The sequence below is a fragment of the Sturnira hondurensis genome, unplaced genomic scaffold (assembly GCF_014824575.4).
Source record: "Sturnira hondurensis isolate 20B ecotype Veracruz unplaced genomic scaffold, ASM1482457v3 Scaffold0006496, whole genome shotgun sequence".
Taxonomy (NCBI): domain Eukaryota; kingdom Metazoa; phylum Chordata; class Mammalia; order Chiroptera; family Phyllostomidae; genus Sturnira; species Sturnira hondurensis.
Genome location: NW_028079127.1, coordinates 13,651,310 through 13,674,141, shown reverse-complemented (window position 1 = coordinate 13,674,141; position 22,832 = coordinate 13,651,310). Strand labels below are relative to the sequence as shown.

General features: G+C 62.9%; 1 protein-coding gene across 3 annotated transcripts in view; it reads right to left on the bottom strand.

Moving 5' to 3' along the window:
• Nucleotides 1–9,498: 9,498 nt before the first annotated feature.
• RBM33 (RNA binding motif protein 33) overlaps nucleotides 9,499–22,832 on the bottom strand; it is an 80,584-nt gene continuing 67,250 nt past the window's right edge. The window contains exons 15-18 of one of the 3 annotated variants that reach the window (XM_037049501.1): nucleotides 22,160–22,366; nucleotides 20,203–20,391; nucleotides 15,305–15,393; nucleotides 9,499–14,984 (exon numbers count right to left, since the gene is read on the bottom strand). In XM_037049501.1, coding sequence (XP_036905396.1) covers nucleotides 14,936–14,984; nucleotides 15,305–15,393; nucleotides 20,203–20,391; nucleotides 22,160–22,366 — 534 coding nt within the window. In that variant the 3' untranslated portion in view covers nucleotides 9,499–14,935. Of the gene's footprint in view, nucleotides 14,985–15,304; nucleotides 15,394–20,202; nucleotides 20,392–22,159; nucleotides 22,370–22,832 lie in introns of all 3 variants that reach the window. The other 2 variants (XM_037049500.1, XM_037049502.1) reach the window with 2 other exon arrangements.

The following is a 22,832-nucleotide window of genomic DNA, read 5'->3' as shown; positions in this document are numbered from 1 at the left end:
CAGGCTGGTCAGTAAGTCAGAACCGAGAACTGCTGTTGCAGCCCTTTCTTTGTTCCTGGCCCCCTCCCCCAACGCCCCCCCCCCATTTAGATCCATTGCTTATGCTGTGAACTCAGGTCCACGCACATGCCCCGATTTTCACCCCTGGAGAGGCCTCAGCTCTGTGACCGTCTTCCCACACCCCACCGCTTGGGGGCGCTGTGCTGGGTACTGTTGGCCCCCACGCTAACCAGCACAGCTGAGGGGTAGTCCCGGAGGAGGAGGAGGTGGCCCAGTGCCGGCACCCGAAGCTTCTTCTCGGGTTCCTGGTTGTTGCTGCTGCACCTTGCTCCCGGGGCATGGCTACCTCAGTTTGGAGAGCTGAGTTCCCTGGCCTTGTCCGAGGGTCCTTCGCTGCTTTGTTAAGTATTGGGGGGCCTCTAAAGGGGGTCCCCCAGGAGAAGGCAGGATGTGGATCTGTCTGGACCTCCCACGCCTTCCCTCAAGGCTCCCCACAGGCCCCCGGGGAGGCCCACTGCAGAGTGCCATCCAGCTGCCCTCTCCCGCCCCAGCCGCTGAGGTCTCAGGGCCACACTGGTGTCCTCAAGTCCCGCTCGTCTGTCTGAGTGGCTGCTGAGCATGGACTTTTGTCCCTAGGGTCCAGCTCAGTGTCAGTGGACGCCTGCGTCCGTGGGTCTGGGGGAGGAGGCCCTCTGCACTTGCTGCCCCGCCCAGAGGGCTCTGCCCTGGGCAGCCTCGGGTTTGGGGAGGTCACTGCCTCCTGGGCTTTGTGCCTCCAGCCCAGGTGTCTGCGCAGCCGGGCGTTGCCGGGGTGGCTGTGCCGGCTGCTCCGGAGACAGGAGCAGAATGGGACCGGCCGGCGTGTCTGGGGAAGCTGCTCCGGAGGCTGGGCCTGCGTCCCCGGGGGGCTTCTGTGCCGAGGGTGTGGCGTGGCTTCTCCAGGGGGCCGGGACCCGAGGGCACGGTGCTGGGGCCAAAGACCTGTGAGCATACTGAGTGCGCCCGGGGCCGGGCCCTCTGGGTGGGAGTGGTCCTCAGTTTCCCTGGAGGAGGTGTCTTTCTGGTCCTGTAGGTGGTCAGGTTCAAGGTTCAAGGTTAACAAGCCCTGGTGTCGCTCCGTGGTTCCCATGTGCTGACCGTCCCAGTGTGCGTGTAAGCTGGTCGCAGGTAGACCAGAGACCCCAGACACAGCAGCGCCCTCTGCAGACTGGGCACGGCGGCCATGTCACACCGGGTACTTAGCCCTCTCCCACGGCCCGGTCCCGCATTCAGCTTTACACGAAGAACTCTTTTTTTTATGGGCAACAGAAGGGAGCCCGCTCTGCTGCACGAGGCCCCCACATCTCTGTCCGCAGGGCCGACGCGGCCGTAAGTCTGCCGCGTGTAGGCCGGCTCGGCGCCGGTCCCTCCTGTCCAACACCCAAGTCACAACGTCCCTGACACCACTCCCTTGTCCGAACAATCAAAGAAGTTGCAGAGACGTCCTCGTGTCTGTTCTGTGGCCAAACTCCTGCCCCACCCCGCCATGGGCCAGCTCTCACTTCCCGCCACGGGGCCACGCAGGAGCAGCAAAGGGACAGTCTCACTGAGCCCCCCCCCCCCCCCCGCAAGTCCTTCACAGGAGGCCCGGTCAGGCCGGGGGGGTCAGGCTGGGGGCGGGGGTGGAGGGCAGGAGGCACCTCCTGCTCCCTTTGCTGTTGGTTCACAGTCACATGGGAAATGTCGGGTGGGCGTGCCGAGAAGCCCAGTTGGTCGCAAGATTTGGCAAGAAAACAACAGAGTGCTGCTGGGCGGGGCTGGGGAGCCTGCCGCGGGGGCCCAGGGCTCAGTCAGCGTTCTGAGACCAGCGTTCTGAGCTCAGGGGCCTGCTGAGCTCCCACGGGTGGGGTGAGGGAGACGCTCAGCAGGTGCACCAGAGGTTGCAACCCAAAAACATGGCCAGCGGAGTCCGGAATACTTGCAATCTGGGTCTTGACAGGGAAGTCCGCCCCTGCACTGCAGAGCCGGAACCCACACCACGCCGGGCGGCGGGGCAGAGTGAGGGCAGGGCCAGAGCATGCGCTGCGGCCATGGTCACAGCACGGCGTTCGACTGGGATCGGAAGGGTCACCCCTGGATAGCGTGCCTCGCTGTGTCAGAGGGGGCCCGGGAAGGCCCGGGGGGCAGCCCCTCTGGCCTGGCCTTTATGCTGAACAAGCATGAGCTAACCTGGAAAGTAGGGGACCCCCTGGGCCAGAAACACAGTCACGAGACACCCCTGGGCCTTTATTCTCCCGACCCCAGGAAAATCATCTGTCTTTGGAGAGAACTTCCTTTTCTCTTCCGGCGGAGCTTTACATTCTCCCATGAAGAAGAAAATCTTAAAATCCACATTTTCACTATGGAAATGAGCTCTGGGTCTCAGACGAGGACACCCGGAATGTCTCCGGGTGGGGGGGGTCGCGTTCTCAGTGGGCGTCTCCAGTTTCCAGGGTGACGGTGGCTCTGTTGCCAAAATGGGGAGATTGGTTTAAACGAGGTTCAGAAATCTGGGAAACAGAGATGGACTAGAAGCACTACAATGCCAACAATCCGAGGAAAAACTCCCCGCACCACAGAACTTGGCTCCGGAGTGGGGTCCTGTGTCCCTTCGCCCTGGGCACCAACCTTCATCCCTGGGGGGCGGGAGGCAGGGCTGGGGGCGGGGAGCCCCATTCTCCGGGCCCCAGAGGAGATGCAGGATTTCTTCCAGGAGCCCTGCAGCCTGCAGGCAGCAAAAGCACCCCATGTCCTCGAGAGGGAGCCCCGCACTCAGGGTCCTCATAGTCTGTAACCCTGCAGGCCCATGTCATCCGAGTGCCAGCTGAAACCTTTCAGGGGGCAGGTGCCGGCCTCCCTCAATCAGCGCTGGGCCCCAAAACGCAGGAGCCCAGCCATGGGCGAGGGGACCCATCAGCTGCTTCAGAAGGAGCCTCAGTGTGTCAGCATCAGCACGGGGCCAGGCCCGGACAGCCCTGCCTATGGATGGTGAGGCCTCCCCCTGTCCCTGCTGGGGTGGCGCCCTTCCCAGGGCTGGGAGGTGTGGCTGATATCAGAGCCTGGGGCTCTGTGGGGCTGAGTGAACCCTGCCTGGCTCCCCACTCTTGTGTCCCCAGACGCGGGCGACCCCAAGGCCTTGCCTGGAGCCCCTTCTCTGCTGAGAGCTGGGGGGCCTGTGTGCACAAAGCTTCCACTCCGCGTGCTTCCCGCTGGCTCAGCTCTGGGGCCACTGAGAACGCAGTCTCCTCCTGCGCCCACCAGGCCCCCGAGGCTGGCAGACCGCGAGGGAAGCTGGCAGGAGGCTGCAGGCCTGATGCAGGTCCACGGACGGACGGTGCGGGTCCTCTCCCCGCCCCCGACGCCCCCACCCCACGCAGGTCAAGGACCCCAGAGTGTGGCCTCCTGTCCCTGCGTCCTACCCCTGGCAGGGTAAGAGCCAGGCACGAGAGGCTGCCGGGAGTGACGAGGCGTGCCTGGAGAGATGTGGGGTCTAGAGCAGGGGCAGGGGAGGGGGGCCCGCCTCGGTTCGCCACTGGTCCCCGGGACCCGTCGCTAGCGCCGTGCGCCCTACGTACACACCGAGGGCGTCGCGCGCCTGGGTGGAGTCCGAGCGCCCTCTGGTGGTCGCGGCGGGACAGCGCGGGCGCCCGCCCGGCCGCCCGCCGCAAGTATCCGAACTGCCTCCGAAGAGCGGAGGGACAGCGGGACACACTGGGGGCTCTTGGTCCTCCCCCCACAGGCTCCAGCAGCGTCTGGAGTCACAGTCCCCACAGTCCCCACAGTCCCCACAGTCCCCAGAGTCCAGGGGACTCTGACCCCTCGCTTAGCTGTATGGCTCCCCTCCCTGGAAATGACGCCCCACACCTCGAGGTGAGCAGGTGACCTGTGAGAAGGTCTGTCCACGTGGGCAGTGGTCGCTGCGGCCGCTCTGAGGCCACGTGCCTCTTCCTTAGGGACGCACAGCCCTTCCCAAGAGGCCACTGTGCCCCCCACATCCCCTCACGGGTTCAGGGGAAGGCGGGGATAGTCCTCGGGCCTCAGGGGCATCCAGGAGAGCAGCCCAAGGGTCTCTGCGCTCAGAGAAAGCCCCGTTCTCTGGAGGTCCCGGGGGTGCGGGTGGTCCGGCTTCATGCCCCCGTCTCTGGGCCTGCCCCAGTGGGGTCTGGGGTGTCACGCAGCTGTGTCCTGGGTGTCTCTGGCCCAGGCCCGGGGCCGGCAGTGCCGGAGAAGCGGAGTGACCATGGAAAGGCAGCTGGGCAGCCAGCCTGGTCCAGGTGTCCCCCCAGCCGCGCCTGGGGCCCAGGGGCACTGTCAGGAAAGTGCCCTGTGGCTCAGCTGCAGGGCAGGGTGTGGCCTGAGCAGGTGCCGGGTTGGGACGCGGCAGTCAGCGCCTCTTCCTCCCGGCCGCTCCCGGAAGAGCCCAGGAGGGAGGTCTGAGGCCACGGCAGGTCCCGGCACAGCTCTGGGGTCCCTCATCAGGAGGGGCCCGCCTCTCAGCTCTTTCTCTCTTTTCAGGGAGACGTTTCAGGGGGGAAAAGAACCAAACAGCGCAGGGTTGCCGGTTGCTTACCCGATGTGCAGGCCTACTGTGAGACGGGCGTTCTCAACCCGCCTCCATCTGTGACACCCCGGCCGAAGTTCTGTAAGAAATCTCGCCCTACTGCCTGCTATGTGCTCAGGCGCCTCCTGTTCTTTTTGTTCGTTGGGATCAGGCGACTGGGCTGATTTCCCGATCGCTGCCCCCCACGCGGGCTCCTGGGGGGCAGCCCTGTTAGAGACCCAGGGCTCGGTCCGGGGTGAGATGTGGAGGGGCAGGGCGCCTCCTGCCCACAGCACCCAGCATGGCAGGCACCTCTCTCCTCCAGAGCCAGGTCCCCCTGCAGCCTATCCCCCCTCTTACGAGCTGGGTGAAGACCCAGGTGCGGGCCCCCAGGTGCAAGCACAGGCTGCCTCACCACCCCTCACCTCCCACACCTGTCCCCTTCTCGGCACTCTTTTCTCAGGGCTGGAACTGTCCTTTGTCACCAGGGCCGTGAGTGACCCTGAGGCTGGGCTGGAGGAAGCCGGAAAACCTAAGGACTCAGGACCGGGCACGAGAATACAAAGGGGAAACTGAGTCATGCCTGGAGTCGGCAAAGGCGGGGTGGGCGCTGCCTGGGACCCTGCGAGGAGTGACAGCGTCCCCAGGGGCGGGGAGGTAGTGCCAGAGTCCGGGGGGCATGTCACCAGACCAGAACCAACACTCTGGACATCAGGAAGCTGGTGGCAGAGGCCGGGGTGTTCAGCTCCCCCCAGCGTCCAGGTCTTGGCTACAACGAGACAAGGACAATGACACAAGGTGAGACTGGGGGCACCCACACCCCACACAGGAGGGGCTTGGGGACTTTGTGGCAGGTAGGGCTACATCAGTCCTATGTTCTGTATGTCCCTGGGTCAATGTAAGGAGCACCCGTCATTGTTTGAAGGAATGAACATAACTCATCTGCAGAGCTAAGACCCTGCCGGGGGCCCCCAACCCCGCAGCCCCCAGGCTGGGCTGCCCACAGCTGCACTGAGGGGCAGGTGGGGCAGCAGCCGGCCTGCGGGTGACGGAGGCCCATCTCGTCTTTTCTGGGTTCTGTAATTGGATTTAAACAAGGCACGCACCCCCTCGGGGGCCCCAATGCCTGCAGAGGTCTGAGCTGTCCCTAGCTGTCCCCGGAACTGCTGGTCCCCCGTTCAGGGGGACATCTGGACAAAGTGAGGGTGTGTCTGTGTCTGAGAGCCAGAGAAGTGGGCACAGGGGTGTCACCTGGGTGCCGGGCTCCCCTCGACAGGCGATACCGTGAGGCCGCCATCCACTCAGGTGGGGCAGGTGTGCCATCCACACCCCACCATCGAGGGCACCCCGGGTCCCTGGACAAGAGCGGCAGCTGCCACGCGGAGCCGGTAGGGCTGTGAGTGTTGTCCCCAAGGAGCAACCCGTACTCGTCACCCGAGAGCACATTCTGAAGGAATGGGACGGGGAGATGGTGGTGACCACTGTTCCAGGTGAGGTGGGGGCCACAGGGTGCTGGGGGGCGGCAGTGGTGAGGGTGGCTGGGGTGTTCGTGGGTGCATGTTGTTTTGCACCCATGCACACGTGTTTGTGCATGTGCATGTGTGCATGTGTATGTGTGTGCACAGGCGTTCTCTCTCTGTGTGTGTCTGCACATGCTGACCACCTCACAACGATGCTCTCTGGGTGGCGAACTTACAGAGTGCCCTTCCTCACCTCCACAACAGTTTCGTAGGCTCTAAGCAAAAATAAAATCCTGTGTTTTTAACACATTTAAGAAGTTTTCGTGTCGCCCTGTTCTGTGTCCCCTCCACATCACCCTAGTGGCCTCGGTCAGCAGTCAATGCCGTGGCTGCCACGAGAGCCGCTGTGCGCTGTGCTTGCAGGACCGTCGGTTGGGGGCGGGGGAGCGGCTGCCTTCTGAGGGGGTTGCCGACGCTTTGGGAGGGTCAGGCGCCTTTCGGGAAAGTGCCTCGCAGGCCCAGGAGGAATTCAGATGCTGGGGTGTCCCCACCCAGAGGAGGATCATGTTTCCACACTTGAAGCCTGTGCCTGTGGCCACCAGGCACCACCCGCAGTGTCCTCACTGTTGGGGCGACCGGCGGGGCTGAGCGAGGGCGACCTGAGAGCCGGGCTCTGGTCTCAGACCCGCACGGGACCTGCACGTCCGGACAGAGCCACGTCCGCTCTGTGGGCTCGGTCCCCTACCTGGCCCGGCCCTGCCATGCTCCGACCTGCTTGACCAGTGCCAGTGAATGGAGGCCAAACGGGCTTTTCTCAGGGAGTGCCACCTGGCTGTCCCTGGCAGGGGATGAGGGAGTGAGCGCCATCTGCTGGGCAGCTCTGAGACCCTGGGTCTGGGAAGCGTCTCTCCCCACCTCCACCCGCTTTGGGGCCCTTTCTCAGGAAACAGCGGAGAAGAGGGGCCCCTAGTCATCACCTGCACGTGCGGGACTGCGGCCTGGGTCACAGTCTCGGGGGAAGGAGCAGACACCTCGGTGCCATTGCAGGGACCAGGCCCCAACAACCTCGCCAAGGAAGGGGAGAGTCCCCCAAACAGCTGTGGACAGAGGGAATGGACAGGGCCCATGGGGAGTGGACACGTTGACAGCAGCCTCCTGGGAACTCTCACCGCGTGGGATTTCGCATTTTCAACAGCAGAACCATGGGAATGTGGACACGCAGGCTTCCCGCTTCTGCAAGAATGCCCACGGGGGCCTCGGAACCCCAGCTCCGCACGCAACCACAGAGCGTCCCAGAGGCTGGTGCTGCCTGCTTCCGAGAAGGGTGGCCAGGACATTTGCTAAGAGCGATGGCAGCGGAGGCAGCGGGGGAAAAAGTGCCCGGGCCAGCCATTCGGGAGGAGGTGACCCTTGGGGAGGACAGTGACCCAGTGGCCTGGTCTCAGGAAACAGTGAGAGGAGGAAGGGCCCTCCCTGAACCGGTGGCCCCCGGAGTGGGGGCAGGAGGAGGCAGAGAGGCAGCCCTCCCAGGCCGGGGGGTGCAGGCCCACAAGTCCCCGCACTGGGGGTCTCCCATCGGTCTCTGCTCTCACCCCAGGCCTGGTGGTCTCAGGCACTGGTGTGAAGTCAGCGTTTGGTCAGTGTCCGCCTCGGCCTCGCCCGTCTCGGGCCCCAGTCCGTCCTCGAAGCCCTTCAGAGGACAGGGCTGCCCCGATACCCAGGTCAGTCCACCAGCACCGGTCTCTCTGCAGCCCAAGAGCACCTGCAGACTCAGGTGGGGGGGACGGGCCAGCGTGGGGCTGAGGACCCCTGAGGGGCACAACCAGGCTCAGGGCTGACCAGAACGTTGCCCCTGGGCAGTCCACAGGCAGCGCCCAAGGGCAGCCACCGAGCCCTCCAGGGAGCAGGGAGCTGCCGTGCCCACCGTCTTGGCAGCCCCCCACCCCCTGTGCATAGCACGTTCCCCGGGGCTCCTATGTGCAGGGCCACCAGAGAGCACGGCCCTCGTCCCCTCCAGCCCCAATGGGGGGTCATCCTCACTCAGGACACACGTGTTTGGACAAGGCCTGTCTGAGGATACACAAAGCCTACTGCCATTGAAGGGCCCACACACAGAGACTTCGCTTGTGCCCACGGGACCAGCGTAGGCTCCAGATGGCCCCCTCCGCCCCCAGGCCAGCGTGCACCTGCTCCCGAGTCCAGACCCCTGCCCCCCGCCTGCCCCTCAGTGCTGTAGGCCGCCCTCTGTCCGGGCTCCAGATGAGGGGCCTGACCCGGGAGAGCGGGCTCCAGCGGGACCGGGGTGGTGGGCAGTTGCCTCGAGGCTCCAGCAGGCGATGGTTTACGGTTTCCACCCAGGCTGTGGTTTCAACCTTCCACCAAGTCATGCCTGACATTTCCACCGGACACGAGAGCCACTTCCCGCTCGACCTGCTGCCACGTCGAGCTCTCCTTGACCTTGGGGCAGGGTGGGAGGGCACTGGCCCCTCAGCTGCCAGGACAGCACCCCCAGAATTAGAACATGTGCCATGCAGGCAACCCGCCTTGGAGGCCCCCGGCCTCAACCCTGCCACGGGCCACCCATTGTTGACTTCAAGTGGTGACCCTGTAGCATGTGGCCCCTCTGAAGGGGGCACAGGGCTCTCTAATCCCAAGAGAGACAGCAGGTGTTGGTGTCCAGGCCCCACAGCCCGCCTGCCCAGCTTGGGGACAAAGGGCACCTGCCCCAGCACCACCTACGGCTCCAGAGAAGCCCCTTCATGCGGAGAGGGCTGGGACGGGCCGCCCCACCCCTGGGTCTTGGCCTGGGTGCCACGCAGGACCCGGGTTGGGAGGGGGGTCTGTCACTGCCGGGCTAGTGTGCGTGTGCACGGGTGTGCAAGAGGAGACACCGGCTCCTCGAGCTTTCCCTTCAACCATGCTTCCTGGAGCGCTCTGCTTTGGAAGCCCGTTTTCCACCCAGGTGGTGACTTGTAACCTGGGCAGTGGACAGCACACCTGGCATGGCATACACACAGGTGCGGGGTGGGGGTGGGGGGGCGCTGCCTCTATCTGTAGGGTTAGGGCAGGGCACAAGTTTCATTTGAAAAATGCTAAAAATTAACCCTGGCTGGTGTGGCTCAGTGGATTGAGCACTGGCCTGAGAACCAAAGGGTCGCCAGTTCGATTCCCAGTCAGGGCACAGGCCTGGGTTGTGGCATGTGAGAGACAACCACACATTGATGTTTCGCTCCCTCTTTCTCCTTCCCTTCCCCCTCCCTAAAAACAAATAAAATTTAAAAAGAAAAATGGTAAAAATTGTTTTAAAAAATGTAGAAAGAGAATGCAACCCCCTGCTTCTGGGTCGGTTCAGACCCATGCAGCCCCCGTGCGGTGCAGACAAGGTGCCTGAAACCCCAGGGTTGTCCGTCCGTCTGTCCATCCCCGTGGGAAGCAGGCTGGGCTGAACCTGAGTGGCGAGAGGAAATGAGAGCTACAGAATGAAAGCAGAAACGTCAAGGTATTTTATTAACACATTATTCCAATTACAGTACAGCTCGAAACACATTTCCGCACGGCGTCACACAAGGGTACACAACAATACAGTCCCACTGCGTCACTCCGCTCCCACACCCACTCCCGAGGAGGCCGCCGCGGGCCAGCAGCGGATGTGCCGCCCAACGAGGCGCCGGCCCGCACACTGAGGAGCCGCCGGCTCGCTAGGACACGCCAAGTCCGTTGGCCCAGAGGAAGGACGCAGTCTGAGCGCTCGCTGTGCCCGCAGCTTCGCGCCCGCCTGCGTCGCGCACTAGGTTAGGAAGGGTCACAGTCAGCCAGAGCAGGGACAAAGGCCACGCGGGCGGGCAACTCCCAGCAGAACAATGGGGCGTTACTACTAACACAACCCACGCACAAGAGGTCCTGCAAGTGGAGGGCAAAACAGAGGGGTTAGTGCCGCCGCCACGCCGCTGCCGTGGCCTCCAGAGTCGCGCTGCAAAGTAACAGAACGCAGGTGTTATTCTCTCCGACCACAGACCTGGAGGGACAAGGCAGGGGACAGACCTGTCAAAGCAAAGCTGAGAGGTGATGCAGGGTCGAGAAGTGCACGAGGGCGAGTCCACACCAAGGGGGAGGGTCAGGGGCGAGGGCGGGAGGCGGAGCCGGGGAGAGAGCAGGGAGGGGTGGGGGTGCAGGGAGAGTCCAGGGGACGCCCAGAGCAGCAGGGACAGCTGGCCTGGGGCTTCGGTGTCGTTGAACCTGGAAATTAAACGGTGGAATTAAAAGCTTTGGAGTGTGAGTCCTCACAGAGGAGCGCACGCAGGGCCCGCGCCTGTGGAAAGCAAAGCAGGATGGTAAAGCCGCAGGACCGCCCGCTCTTCCGTCCGCCAGTGTGCGCACCGGCCCCTCCAACGGCCACCCAGGGCAAGGAGCGGCTCCGTCCTTCCCACGCAGCGTCCACTGCGCACGCCCTTCCACTGGAGAGCAGGCTACAGGGCAGTCGAGCTGCAAGGAGGCCAAGGCCAGCCTTCCGGAGCGGCCGCCATCACCAACTACGCGGTGTGCGGAAACAATGCGCTTGCCTGCCGCTCTGCAACGTGAAAGTTTTAAAACTGCATGATGTTTCTTTAAAGGGGCTGCATTTTTCTATAAACCTCTTAAAATCAGTGAAATAAAACAAGAGCAAAACACCAACACAAGGCCCTGTTCACAGGCTAGTCGGTGAGAAGTCGGTGAGAAGTCGGTGAGAAGTCGGAGGAAAAAGCCCCTCCTCCCGGCCAGGACCTGCCGCCTCACTGAGACGGCCTCTCGGGCCGGCCCCGCCCGCCACGCGCCACCGGAAGGTGTACCTGGGATCCAATATGAATCAGTGGGTGTCACTGTGGTTCCAGGACACAGAACCACAGCCGCGAAGGGATGGAAATCAAATAGGTTGCAAAAAAACCTCACACAAAAATCCTTAGGATTCAGTACTAAACCAAGACCACGGGCCTCTGTAAAGTTATTTAAAAGTGTCCAAAAGAACACTTCGTTCACAAATTTTAAAAACAGGTGAAAAGGGTACTTGAAATGCTCACTAAATAAATAAATTTTAGGATTGTCTCAGCCTCCCTCTCTGGATCTGTGTGGCTGCCTTCCTGGGTCTCCAGGGCCCCCACCGTCGCCCCCCCCCCCGCCCGTCTGTGAGCTCCCCCCACTGGCGTCCGTCACTGAAAAGTTTGTAAAGAACCCCAATACTGAAGTGTGCCCTCCCCCGACTCCAAATAAACTACCAAACGTGGGGGGAGGGCTCCACCTGACCGAGGGCAGGAAGGGCAGGCCTAACAGCGGCCGGACCAGGGAGGGGCGTCCAGCCCGACCCGGAAGGGCGCTCGGGCAGGGGAGCCCGGGGCCGGGCACGCAGACCGCACTGCAAACCCAACTGTCCTCACGGCCCCGTCAGTCCACTGGTCGACAGGCACGCTGAGCTTACCTTCAATTAGACAGAAACAAGGAACACAACAAACAGAAGAGGCACAGAAAGACCACAGGAGAGGAAGCCACAGCTGCTGACAAGGCCTCCCTGCGCAGGGCCCCCTCACGGCCCCCGGGAGCGGGGCCGGGCACTGCAGCAACCCTGACGGCGCCCACCTCGCGCCCCTCAGCAGGGGCGGTCCAGCAGGCACTCCCCACCCGTCTGCTCCCCAGTGGGTGCGTGAGGAGACGGCCCAGGGCAAACACTCGTCACAGCCGCCCCACTCCAAGAGTCCGTCCTCCCCGCGGCCCTTCTCCTGCCCCTTCGCCACCCCCGGCCCCCAGCTCTTCCCAGCAACAGAAGCCTCTGTTGGCAGAGTTAAGCACTTTTGCTGTGGAAGAAAGGACCCCTGGGTGCAGAGTCTATGCTGCTACAGTTCAGAAACGCTACAGAACCAAGCGTGAACAGTTGTTTCTCAAGACCTTTACAAATCACGGAAGGACACCCCGAATGGAAAATACTTAGGAAGGAGCCCGCCCCTCCCGCCCTGGGGCCAAGGCCACAGGCACCTACTGGATGCTGCCTGTTCAGGAACGGGGACCCTCAACATTTCCTCTGGAAAGAGAGACAAGATTTCTCCTTTAAAAGAACACTGGTATAAGGATTTAACACAGGTGGCCAGACCAACAGTACCGCAAGGCTACGCCCAGGTAGCTGGGTGAACTCGTTACAACACAAACTCGGAACAAGCTAATGCGAAAGCAAAGTGCCGCTCGGCTCCACAAATCGCCTGCAGTGTTCACCGCACGAGGTGCACTGACAGTCACTGGCTTGAAGCTCCTTGAGTTTGTGGACAAATAATACACAGGTCAGGATAAATGTATTGACTTACTCCCATCTTTATAAAAATCGAATACACACACGAACACATCAACAATTACGGAACTGTATCCATTGAACTTCCGTGAGACAACACAAGAGAACTAGCAAACAGCTGAGGTGTGGCCGAGCTGAGAACACATCCAGTCACATGTGGGTGCTGGACGCCCCGCGACACACGCGTGCGCGCGAGCGGGGGACAAAAGAACAGAGATAATGGTTGCAGCAGATCTTCTGAGAGGGCTCAGCTCCGGCGCCCGACTCCCCGCGGGAAGCGCGCTGAGAGTGGAAGGGCCCTGACTTCCTAGCTCCTCTCTCCTTCCCTGCAGCTCCCTCCCAGGAAACGCAGCCTCGCCCGAGGCCTGGCAGCGCAGCGGGCGCGCCGGGCGGTGGTGGGCGTGGAGCGGCTCGGACCTGCGCCCACCAGTGCTCCAGGAAAAGCCCACTGCACCTCTGGGTCTGCACTGCAGGGACCGCGTGTCAAGAGGAAGCTGGCCTGGGTACAGACAGGCACGCACAGCCCCGAGCATCCCAGGAGCCGGCCCAGAGCGAGGGGCCCACGTGGAACGTGCTCACCGTGGCCCACTGAGCGGCTTCCGTGCCTCCCCTTCCTGGAGCATGCGTGACTCTGGTCCCCGTGCCACGGTGCACTCAGACTGCTTCAGAGAGTGGCCCCAGCTGACTCGGCTCAGGCTAGTGCCCCACGCACCCTCAGCACAGACCCTACTGACTGTAAGCCCCTGCTGGCGCCCGGTGTGGGGAAGGGGTCTGGGCGGCTCTGAACTAGAGCTCCGCCCACTCCCACCTCCACACAGCTCCCTGTAGCTAACTCCACGACGCCTCTACGAGCGAACACACTGCAGCCACTTGCGGAGGGTACAGTGAGCCCACGTCAGCGGCTGACAGGCACAGGGCATTGCCGTATGGGAAACCCCACAGAGCCCCTGGGCACGGGCTGGCCTGGGCCCTCCGGAGTGAGACTAGCAGGTGCCCAAGCGGACCCTACAAGGCCTACACTTTGCTACACTGACGTCTCCTAGGAATGGCCGGCACTCCCACGGCCCAGGCTTGCTCTCAGCACACAATGCCACCCGAGAACGAAGGAGACACAGGGTCTCACAGGGTCTGGGGACTCCCCTCCAGTGCTGGCCCCTCACTTTGAAAAAGTAAAATAACACACTGACTATGCAAACAGGATGGCACTAACTCCCATGACCCAGGTCTGGTGCCCTCCGCTCCCACAGGGGCCAGGCCGCACAGGCCTTTGGGTCCCCACTCGGGTCCCCACCGGGCTGACCAGGGACGGCCAATGGCAACAAGCCTCCATGTCCACTGACTCTACGGGTAAGTCCAGCACAGCTTCCCGGCATGCAGCACGGCGGAGAAGTCTGGGTCTGCCCGAGACCGAGGCTCCGGAGCTCAGGTATCTGCGCGAGCAGAGGCTCAGGAAGGCACTGCGCCAGCGCCGGCCTGGAGTGCACTTCCCAAGGGGAAGGCAGGTCCCACTAAAGGGGCCCTCCGCAGCATCGCCCAGGCAGGGCCACAGGGGACACGCCAACCTCACCCAGGGTCCCGCCGTTCCTGCGACCCAGCCCCCTCCAGCACCCGCCGCAGAGAGAGCCGTGCCAGGGTTAGGGCCGCCCTGCTCTCCGGTCTGCGGGAGAAAGGAGCCCCGCCCACTCAGAAGGGCTTCGAAAAAGAAGAAGAAAAAGGAGGAGAAGGAGGAGAAAGATTAATCAAAGCAGTAACCTGCTCCCCAAGAACGGTGCACACCAAGAGCCAGTGCCGGGGTCCTGCCCTCTGCCCTGCATCCAGGAAAGGAGAAAACCACCACCCAGGTCTGGTCAAGCTCCAGGCTGTCCCCCTGCCGACAGGTGCGCAGCGCCTCCCACCGGGCAGCGGACGCCCCGAGGGCCACGGCCAGAGCCCCCCCCACAGCCCCTCTGCGCCCAGGGCAGTACGGCAGTGACCCCGGGTCCTCGCCTTACTTGGGAAGTTAAGTGGGGCGGGCAGTCCCTGGGAACTCAGAACGTGCAGCGGCACGTTCAGACCCTTCCCGAGAGCAGATGAGCCGCACATGGCACCCCCCCCACTGCTTTCCAGGACATGCAGCTGTAGTCATGGCCACCCGCGTTTCCACCTGCGGTCCGAGAGCCTCCGGGGACTTCCGGAAAAGACAACCGGCCTAGCCTGCACTGAAGATAAGTGCAACCATTATCAAGTGTTCTTTGCTGTGAAAATACGGAGAACCTGCCGCTAACGTCCCTCCCTGACCCTGAGTCACAGGGAGCGCTCGGTCGGTCAGACAGTAAGGTCACGAAGAACAACGTCTACATGCATCGTGAGCACTTCGAAAACAAAAGAAAACAAGGACTAGAGTTCTCGGAGGTGACAACAGAATCTGAAGCCATCTAACACCGAACTGCAGCCTGCCTGCCGTGTCCCACAAGTCCGGCTCCCCCCGGAATCAACGCTGGGCTGCCCGGAGCTCCGGACGGTCGGCAGGGCTGGGTGGAGACCGTGGCGGGCACGGTGGGCGCCGGCAGCTCCCTTGAAGAAATTCCTCAGCTTGTGTGTGCGGTGTGAGGTCGGTCTCCCTGCCAGAAATCACTCGACAATCAGGGCCACGTTTATGTGGGACAAATCTATCATGTGCCTGTGGGGACGGGAAAAACAGCCGACATTAGTGCTGCAGGCCAGGGCAGCTCCCTGAGGCCTGAGGAAGCTCCCGGGGGGCAGTGGGCCCTGGCCAGGGGCGCCAACTCCAGGGGAGTGTGGGCTGCTGCAATGCCACACGCAGAGCGGGACCAGGGGCCCCCCGCCCCCCAAGGAAGGCAGCAGCGCCCCCTGCGCCCTTCCCCAGGGGCAGGCACCCGCACCCGCACGTGAAGCAACAGTGCCTCTGACCCAGAGTAGGCGGCAGAGGGGTGGTGCCCCCCGCGCCCAGGCCCCCGCCACCACGGGAGCCACGGCTACCTGTGGAACTTCTGCTGGAACGCTAGCGCGTGGGCTGGCTCCTTAAACTTGGCGATGGCTTTCCGTTGCTGGGGAAGCATCTGTAAACTCTGGAGAACAAACAGACATTTTAGTTCCACACTATGTGGTAAAAGAGACACATGTGTACGTATCAGACTTAGCACAAAATCCAAGTTCAGATGGACACTCGGATCCCTAAAACAGTGTGCTTTGGTGAGCCATGGCCGGAGAGCACGTCCGCTCTCCAGGCCGCGCACTCAGGCCTGCCCACGCAGCGGGCAGCCTCCCCCTCCCCCATCTGAGCCCGGGGCCCGCACCCTGGAGAGCCCTCCCTGCTTGTGGGCCTTCCCATCGAGCGGCTCTCCGTGGTGTCTCGGGCGTGAAAATGCCAGGCTCCTCTCCTACAGGGAAACGCCTCCCAGCCTCAGCCGGGAACAGCTGACGGGGCGCCTCCCCCACGTGGAGTGAGGGCAAAGGGCCCCGTCTCCGCTGTCTGCGTGTGAGACAGGAACACGCCTACTGGGAGAGGATGTGCCCGCGCAGAGCAGCGGGAGGTCAGGGCGGCGGCCCTCCAGGGCCAGAACACCGTCCCAAGTCTGCTTCCTGCCTGGCCCCTTCGTTTGCACTTTGGTGCCTTTTCAAAAAATCAAACCCTATTTTCTAGGCATGACAATGAATTGCAGAACGGTCCCCTTTCAACAAATCAAGATGACAGCATCACCCTCAGGAAGAGCCACAGGAAGACCCACGCCGTACGAGCAGCGGAAATGCTTGCTCGCCATCGCCACTCCAGAGGGCTCTGGAGACAGGCAGGTCCGGGTGCCACCTGAAGTTCAAACCCACTCTGTCCCCACCTTCCACCAGCCCACGACAGAACGGCTGACCCACTGACACTCCCCTGCCTTCCTGGACGGCCCCAAGGACCAGCAGCCTCCCGCCGTGAACCACAGACAGGGCTGGAACACTCGCACCCCCACCCACGCAGGGCCGCCCTGCCTGCCACACCCACTCACGGAGAGCTGGGCACGCTGCCTGCAGCCAGGCCTCCTCCCCACCGGGACGCACGCCCCCTGGCCAGGAGTGCGAGTCCACGTGGTCAGACCCGCTGGACGCTCCTCCCTCTGGCCAGTAACCCTCACGCCTTCAGGAACTCCCCACCAAAAGCCGACGACAGTCTCACTCATTTTAACATGACAGTGCAGCTGCTTCAAAGGGCCCCTTGTGGGGACAGGCCCAGGACCTGACTCTGGGGTCTCTCCTGCTGGCAAGGAGGCACCAGGAGCAGCGAGCGCCGCCCCGAAGGGGCCTGAGCAGTAACGGGGGCCCTTTGCAGCAGAGTCCTGGGCAGCCTGGCCCCACGCCGAGGTCACCAGATCCATTCCGGCTCCTTTGCACAATCACAAAAACCAACCCCGTTTTCTAGCTATGAGGACAAACGGCAGACGCGGTCCCTACCCAGCCAGTACAGACCACCAGCAGCGGCCCTCCGGGCCGGTCCTCTCCAACACAGGTGCGGCGTGCGTCTGAGCACCTCACGTCCATGCCCACCACGGGCCACCCTGCCTTTCTCAAAGACAGGCCCTCCCCCAGAGCTCTGTGTCCTTGCCCTGTCTCCTGAGACCACTATTTCATCTGGATGTCTCACGACTGCCCCGGGACTCTGTGGGACAGCCCCCACCAACCTGTCTGCCATGAGAACTTCAGGTCCCGTGGCCATGCCCAAACATTTTGTAAGCCTGTCGGTGCCTGGCCACCCTGTTCTCCCTCCCAAAGGCCCTGGGTGCCAAGTGACAGACTGCTTTCACTGGAGATGCCAGTGTTTTCCAAGTCGCTCGCCAGCCCTTCCCGGTCAGTCGGAATCAGACTTGGTGCCAGAGGTGCTCTCGCCGGCCAGGGCACCTTCTGCTCAGAAGCTCCGACGGGACCCTGCCTTCCTGGCCACTCAAGGGGGCCCCATCTGTGTGGACTGGGACACTTTCTCAGGCTGGCAGCCTGGGGGCCTGAGCAGCTGCAGGACCGCCCCAGGACAGGCCACCTGGTGTCAGGCGCTGCCCTGGTGTCCTTCCTGCCTCACTATGCCGCCCCTCGGGGACACAGGGCTCCCTGTCTGTCATACCCCCCATCTCAGGTTATGCCAGGGACCAGTGAGTGCCGAGGAAGTGGCGAAGGTCTTCTGTGGCCCCGGAGGGTCTGATGATCCGGGATGCCTGCACTCACGGCGGGAAGCGCTCTGTTCAGAAGCCGCACGTCAACAATGGCCCCGGGACTGATGCCAAAGCCTCACCTCAAAGCTTGACTCCAGCTGCCTCACCAGCTGCATCCCGCCTCCAGGACTATTGGGACAGGGAGGCAAACATCGGCAGAGGCACGGCGACAGTCAGAGAACTGGGCACAGACAGGCGGCACCTAAGCACCGGCTGTTACTGCGTTGGGGTCCTGGGGACCCCGAAGTGAGGAGGAACTCCGCACTCTCAGGGGGAAACAACCTTTTGTTTCTCCGCCGGGGCGTCTCAGCCATCACCGGTGACAAGCTTTTCTTAGCACGTCAGGCACCACTCAGCCACCAGGGAAACAAAGACCATGAAGGAAGGGCCTCGGACCCTGTCACTAGGGCGCCCTGGGCCTCCGAAAGCCCTGCCCCCACGCCCCCCTTCCGTGTGCCTGCAGGTGACAACCAGGTTCCAACTCTCACTGCGCCCTCTCACCTGGAACCCCGAAACCCGCCGCTCACTCCCTACTGCCACTCCTTCCTTCTGGTCGGAACTCCCCCCTCCCCCAGGTGAACAGGCATCTGCAGACACGAATGCCTGTGCGGCAGACTTTCCGGAGAGGCGTGAGTGTGGTTCCAGGGGAGGCCATGATCTGAGAGCAAGGTGCTGTCTTGTGGACCCCGGGGCCGGAGCAGCAGAGCACGGGCGCTGCACCCTAACCGGAGGGCGGGGAGCCAAGCCCGGCCCAGCACCACGGCCACCACTGCTGTTGCGCCACATGGGCATGAGGTGGCGCCACAGCCCGAGGGCTCAGCTGTGGGCAGCAGGAGGCCCCTGGGCCCCACCCCTCTCAAGCCTATTTACATGGAAACCGCCATTGTAACAAGACGTTGTTGCAAGTATCTTTTTTAAACCCATGCTCACCATTCTGACTCTGCTACAGAAGCTGGTGACACCTGTGTCATGTGGACGTGAGAAGCTCAGCACTTGTGACGGAAAGTTTGACATCTCTCCCCACTCAAAACCAGCTCCGGGAGCACACGGCTCTGCCCGGGGCCACGCACGGCCCAGCAGGAGCCGTCCTCAGGGACTTCACGGGACTGGGGACCCGCCTTGTGGGTCCTCGTTCTGGGGGTGAGCGATGCACCTGAGAGCGTCTCTCCCCCATCCCTCCCTCCCTCCCTCTGCCACGAAGAGGAGCCACTGACTAACCCAGAGCGGCTTCCGTCGCCTTCAGGTGCCCTACCACCGACTTCGTGACTGCTAACACAGCCTCTAACACGACCTCTAGGCTTCCTTCCTCGGAACAGTGGACAGAGAGGCAGGGTGGGGTGGGGTGTCACCCCAGAGAGGCAGAGCCCCGAAACGCAGAGTTCCGGTTCTCCCATGGCCATGACGAGGCTGGGAGGCGGAGCTGCTATGCACAGTGACAACCCCCAGCCTCCGTCAGCACTGGCTGCAGGTCAGGACGTGGCACCGGCTCAAGGGCACACTGGAGAGTCACCGAGGGTGGCCCAAAGGGGCCAAGCCCCACCGCCACACACGGCCCCAACAGAGACAGCAGGACAGCGGGCTGCGACACCAGCCCCCTACAGGAAGCCCCAGTCCTCTGGACTTTTACTCCTGGGCTCCCCACTGACCTGTGATCTGACCCCAAATAGCAGCCACAGCAGGCCTGAGTCTCAGAGCGGGATGACCACACCTGCGCATGCGACACCCTCCAGTGTCCGCGCTGTCCCTGCGCGTGACTCCTGACAACAGGGGACTGTCTGGGGACCACTGGGGACTCCCTGGGCTCCGTGCTTCTGACAACAAGGAAGCCACCCACCCCCCCAAGCCCCCACACCCCACGAATCGGAAGTGTAGTCTTCAACAGAAGCCAGCACGCTTGGTCACCTCTCCGTCACTGTGTGCTGCAGGACAGACCCTGTGGTCGCCCTGGGAAAGGCAGAGCGTTCCCACGGCACTCACGCACTCTGCTCCCCGCCCTCAGGGACGCTCCACAGAACGAGAGACCGAAGACGCACTTGAGAGGAACCCCCCCCCCCTCAGGACGCTGCAGCCACAACATGCCCAAGAGGAAGCGCCTGGCGCTCCCGCAGACTCGGGTCCCCCTCAGCCGCGCGTGCAGCACTCTGTGCTCAGACGCAGGCCCGCTGGGAGGGAGGGCCCCAGCGGTCCGTGCCGCCCACAGCACAGCGGGGCGTCTGCAGCCGGCCAGGTGGTGAGCCTGAAGCTCCCGGAATTTTAGCTGGTTTTCACATCAAGGGGCCAAAGACAGTCCGTGTTGTTCCATGTCTGCACACTCGAACCCACGTCCCACAGCCGCTGGCGTGGGAGGCTGCTTCTGGGAATTAAGGTCAAGAAGACCGCATACTTCACAAATTTATTTCAAACAAAGCTAGCGTGTGGCAGAAAAACACTGCTTGCACAAACGCGTGTGTGAACTCTGGGACAGCCCAAGGAGTTCAAAGCACCGTTTGCTCTGGTGGAATCACTGCTCCGCGTCGTTTGTAAGTGACACCTGGAAATCCTGGACATTCTAACTCCGAGGCAAAGGCCCGACTGCAGGTGCACGCGGACGTGCCCTTCCCCTGACACCACCCCCTCCACATGCAGCGACCCATCCCCCGCGCAGACCAGAGAGCCACGGGGCAAGGAGCCCAATGCCGTGAGCCAGGCAGCTACCTGAATGGGCCCCACGGACGTGAGCAGGCCCCGAAGCTGGGCGTCAGTGGTGGAGGACGACAGGCCTTCCACGGACACGACACAGGGCTGCGGCTTGCACTCCACCACCCGCAGGTTCTGCTTGTTGGGCGTCGGGCGCCCGCGGCCCATTGGCCCTGCCGCTCCCCGGCCTCTCCCGTGCATGAGGACCTGCCAACGACAAGAGTGACCAGTCAATTTGGAAGCTTTGTGTTTTTCTGCACAGCTGCTAAGACACAAAAGTGAGCAAGTAACTCAGAATCCATTAAAATGCACCACGAGCTACGCATTTCCTACAGTTTTTGCCCACCCTTAGAAAAGAACTGAATGCCCACAGGAGACACTGTCGCCCAGCCGACTGAAAGGAAAGGCCAGGCAGGGGCCCCGCCAGAGCTGGCCTGGGGCTCAGCAGGGATGCGACGCCCCTTCTGCGTTCCCGCCACGCTGGGTGTGGGCAGAGGACCCCGGGGCCCAGGAACGTGCTGTAAGTGGCACCCTTAGGCTTCGAGTTGGTCCCAATGGCCCCAGAGCCCGGGCCCTACCTCCACACTCCAGGGCTGCTCCGCAGGGGGCGCGCCCACGGCCGCCACACAGGCACTGCAAGCCGCTGCCTCCCGCCGATCCAGCTTGCGTGGACAGCACCCCCCACCGAGCTGGAACTGTAGGTTACAACCAGCACCGACATCCTCTACCAGAGCACCAAGCTTGGAGCGCCGACCTCACAGGAGGGCAAATGGAGGTCAGGACGGGGGTGTGCAGCTGCGTGTGGGCCAGTGGCTGTCCCCAGGGGCCCCGAGGGCATTTGAAACACCAACGCCAGGCGGACTCCCCTTAGATCGTCAAACACACAAACAGCAACCGCCAACACAACATTCGGTGCAGGTGGAACAGAATTAGACCCATTTTTGGTTGGACTGGCAAAAACTAGGATTTTTTGGTGTGCTGCAAATGCCAGTCATCAGTGTGCATGTGCCACGGGAGGAGAGAGGCTGAAGCGCGCTGCCCTGGGCACAGAGCTGCCCGGACAGTGTGCTCTTCCAAGGCCTCCTCACCGCACAGCCTCGGGGCGCCCTGGCTGCAGAAAACCAGCACTGCACCCCTCAGTGGCTGAACCCCCACGCAGGACTCGCTGGGTCTGCCCACCCGCCTCCTGCTGCAAGAACGAAGACCCCCTCAGCCCACACCGCGACACGGCCGGGGTAACACGCCAGCGTGGTAAAGACACACTCGAGACGCAGGACCGCCTTCGCGTCCCACACTGCTGCTCACGTGGCCCGGCCCACCCCAGGCAGGAGGCTGGACCAGGTGGCCGAGAGCTTTCTGGGAGGAACCCAGCAGGCACTGCTGCCCCTCCTGCCCGGCACATCCGGCGGGGCACGTGGCAAGGCCCTGGGCAGGCCACGCAGGGCCCCCTCTCTAGGGGCAGGGGGCGGGCCCTCCACCTGTGGGACAGACAGATGGGACAAGGAGCCTCGCCCCTTGAAGAGGAGGCCGTAAGTCCAGCTCACAAAAGGAGAACACCCACCCCAGCAGGAGGAGTCAAAAAAGCCACCCTGCCACCCACAGGGCGAGGGACGGGCTCAGGAAGCAGGGGCAGGGCCACTTTGCCAGGTGGGGTGCTTCCCCCACAAGGCCCCAGTTCCCCACCTGCCAGCTGGGGAGCCAAGGAGGAGGTGACAGACAGCCCACGGGGTCTGGAGAGCCAGGGGGCAGGGAAAGCGGGACGGGCTAAGCCACCTCGGGGCACGGCTGAGAGAAGCAGGAAGCCACCACACCCTTGTGGTGGGTGCCGTCCTGGAGCCGAGCCGCTGGAAAGGTGTGCTTCTGCGAGCAAAGGGAGAACCAAGGGAACTGGGGTCCCTAGGCCCTCGTTTGGGCACTCCCTCCCATCCGACCCGCCAGCCTCGCGGCCCGCAGCGCCAACGGGACGCAGGCGCACCTTCTTGGCCGGGTGGATCCCCGGGATGCTCCTGATGCCCGGGGGGCCGGCTGCGTGCACGTGGGCCCCGCCCGGCAGGTGCTGGGGCTGCGGGAGCGCCCCCTTGGTCAGCGTCACCTTGCGGGCAGGCTGCTGTCTCACTTCTGGGGGCTGGGGGGGCCTCTGGGGCTGGCCGTCCGGGTGAAAAAAGCCATCGCTCTCTCCTCCCTGCTGAAAGGAAGAAGGCAGCCGACTGGTCAGTGTCTGCGTGGCCCGACACCCCGCCCGCCACGCCAGCAAGTGTTCGATCGGAGGCGAGCCATCAAACCCCGTCACACAGACCCTGCCTTGGCACTTGGGCCACCGGGAAACGTCTCACCTGACCGTGTCCAGGTTTGAATAACACCTTTGAAATGAAAACACTCAACACCTGGACCAACCCACAGGAGGTCTGTAATTCAAGTCCACGCTGCTTAGTTCACGGAACAGCACTGAACTTGAAACACACTTTATACTTCATGGACATTTTCCACTTGCACGAGCATGGGTGTTCAAACCCCGAGAGTCTGGGTAAGTGCTGGTTTAACTCTTCCCTGCGACTCCGCCCTCCAGCACGCAGGCCGCCCCGTGCTTGCTCCCCTGGCTGTGGTGATAAACCCCAGGGTGTCTCACGCCGCTCGTTACATGTGCAGAA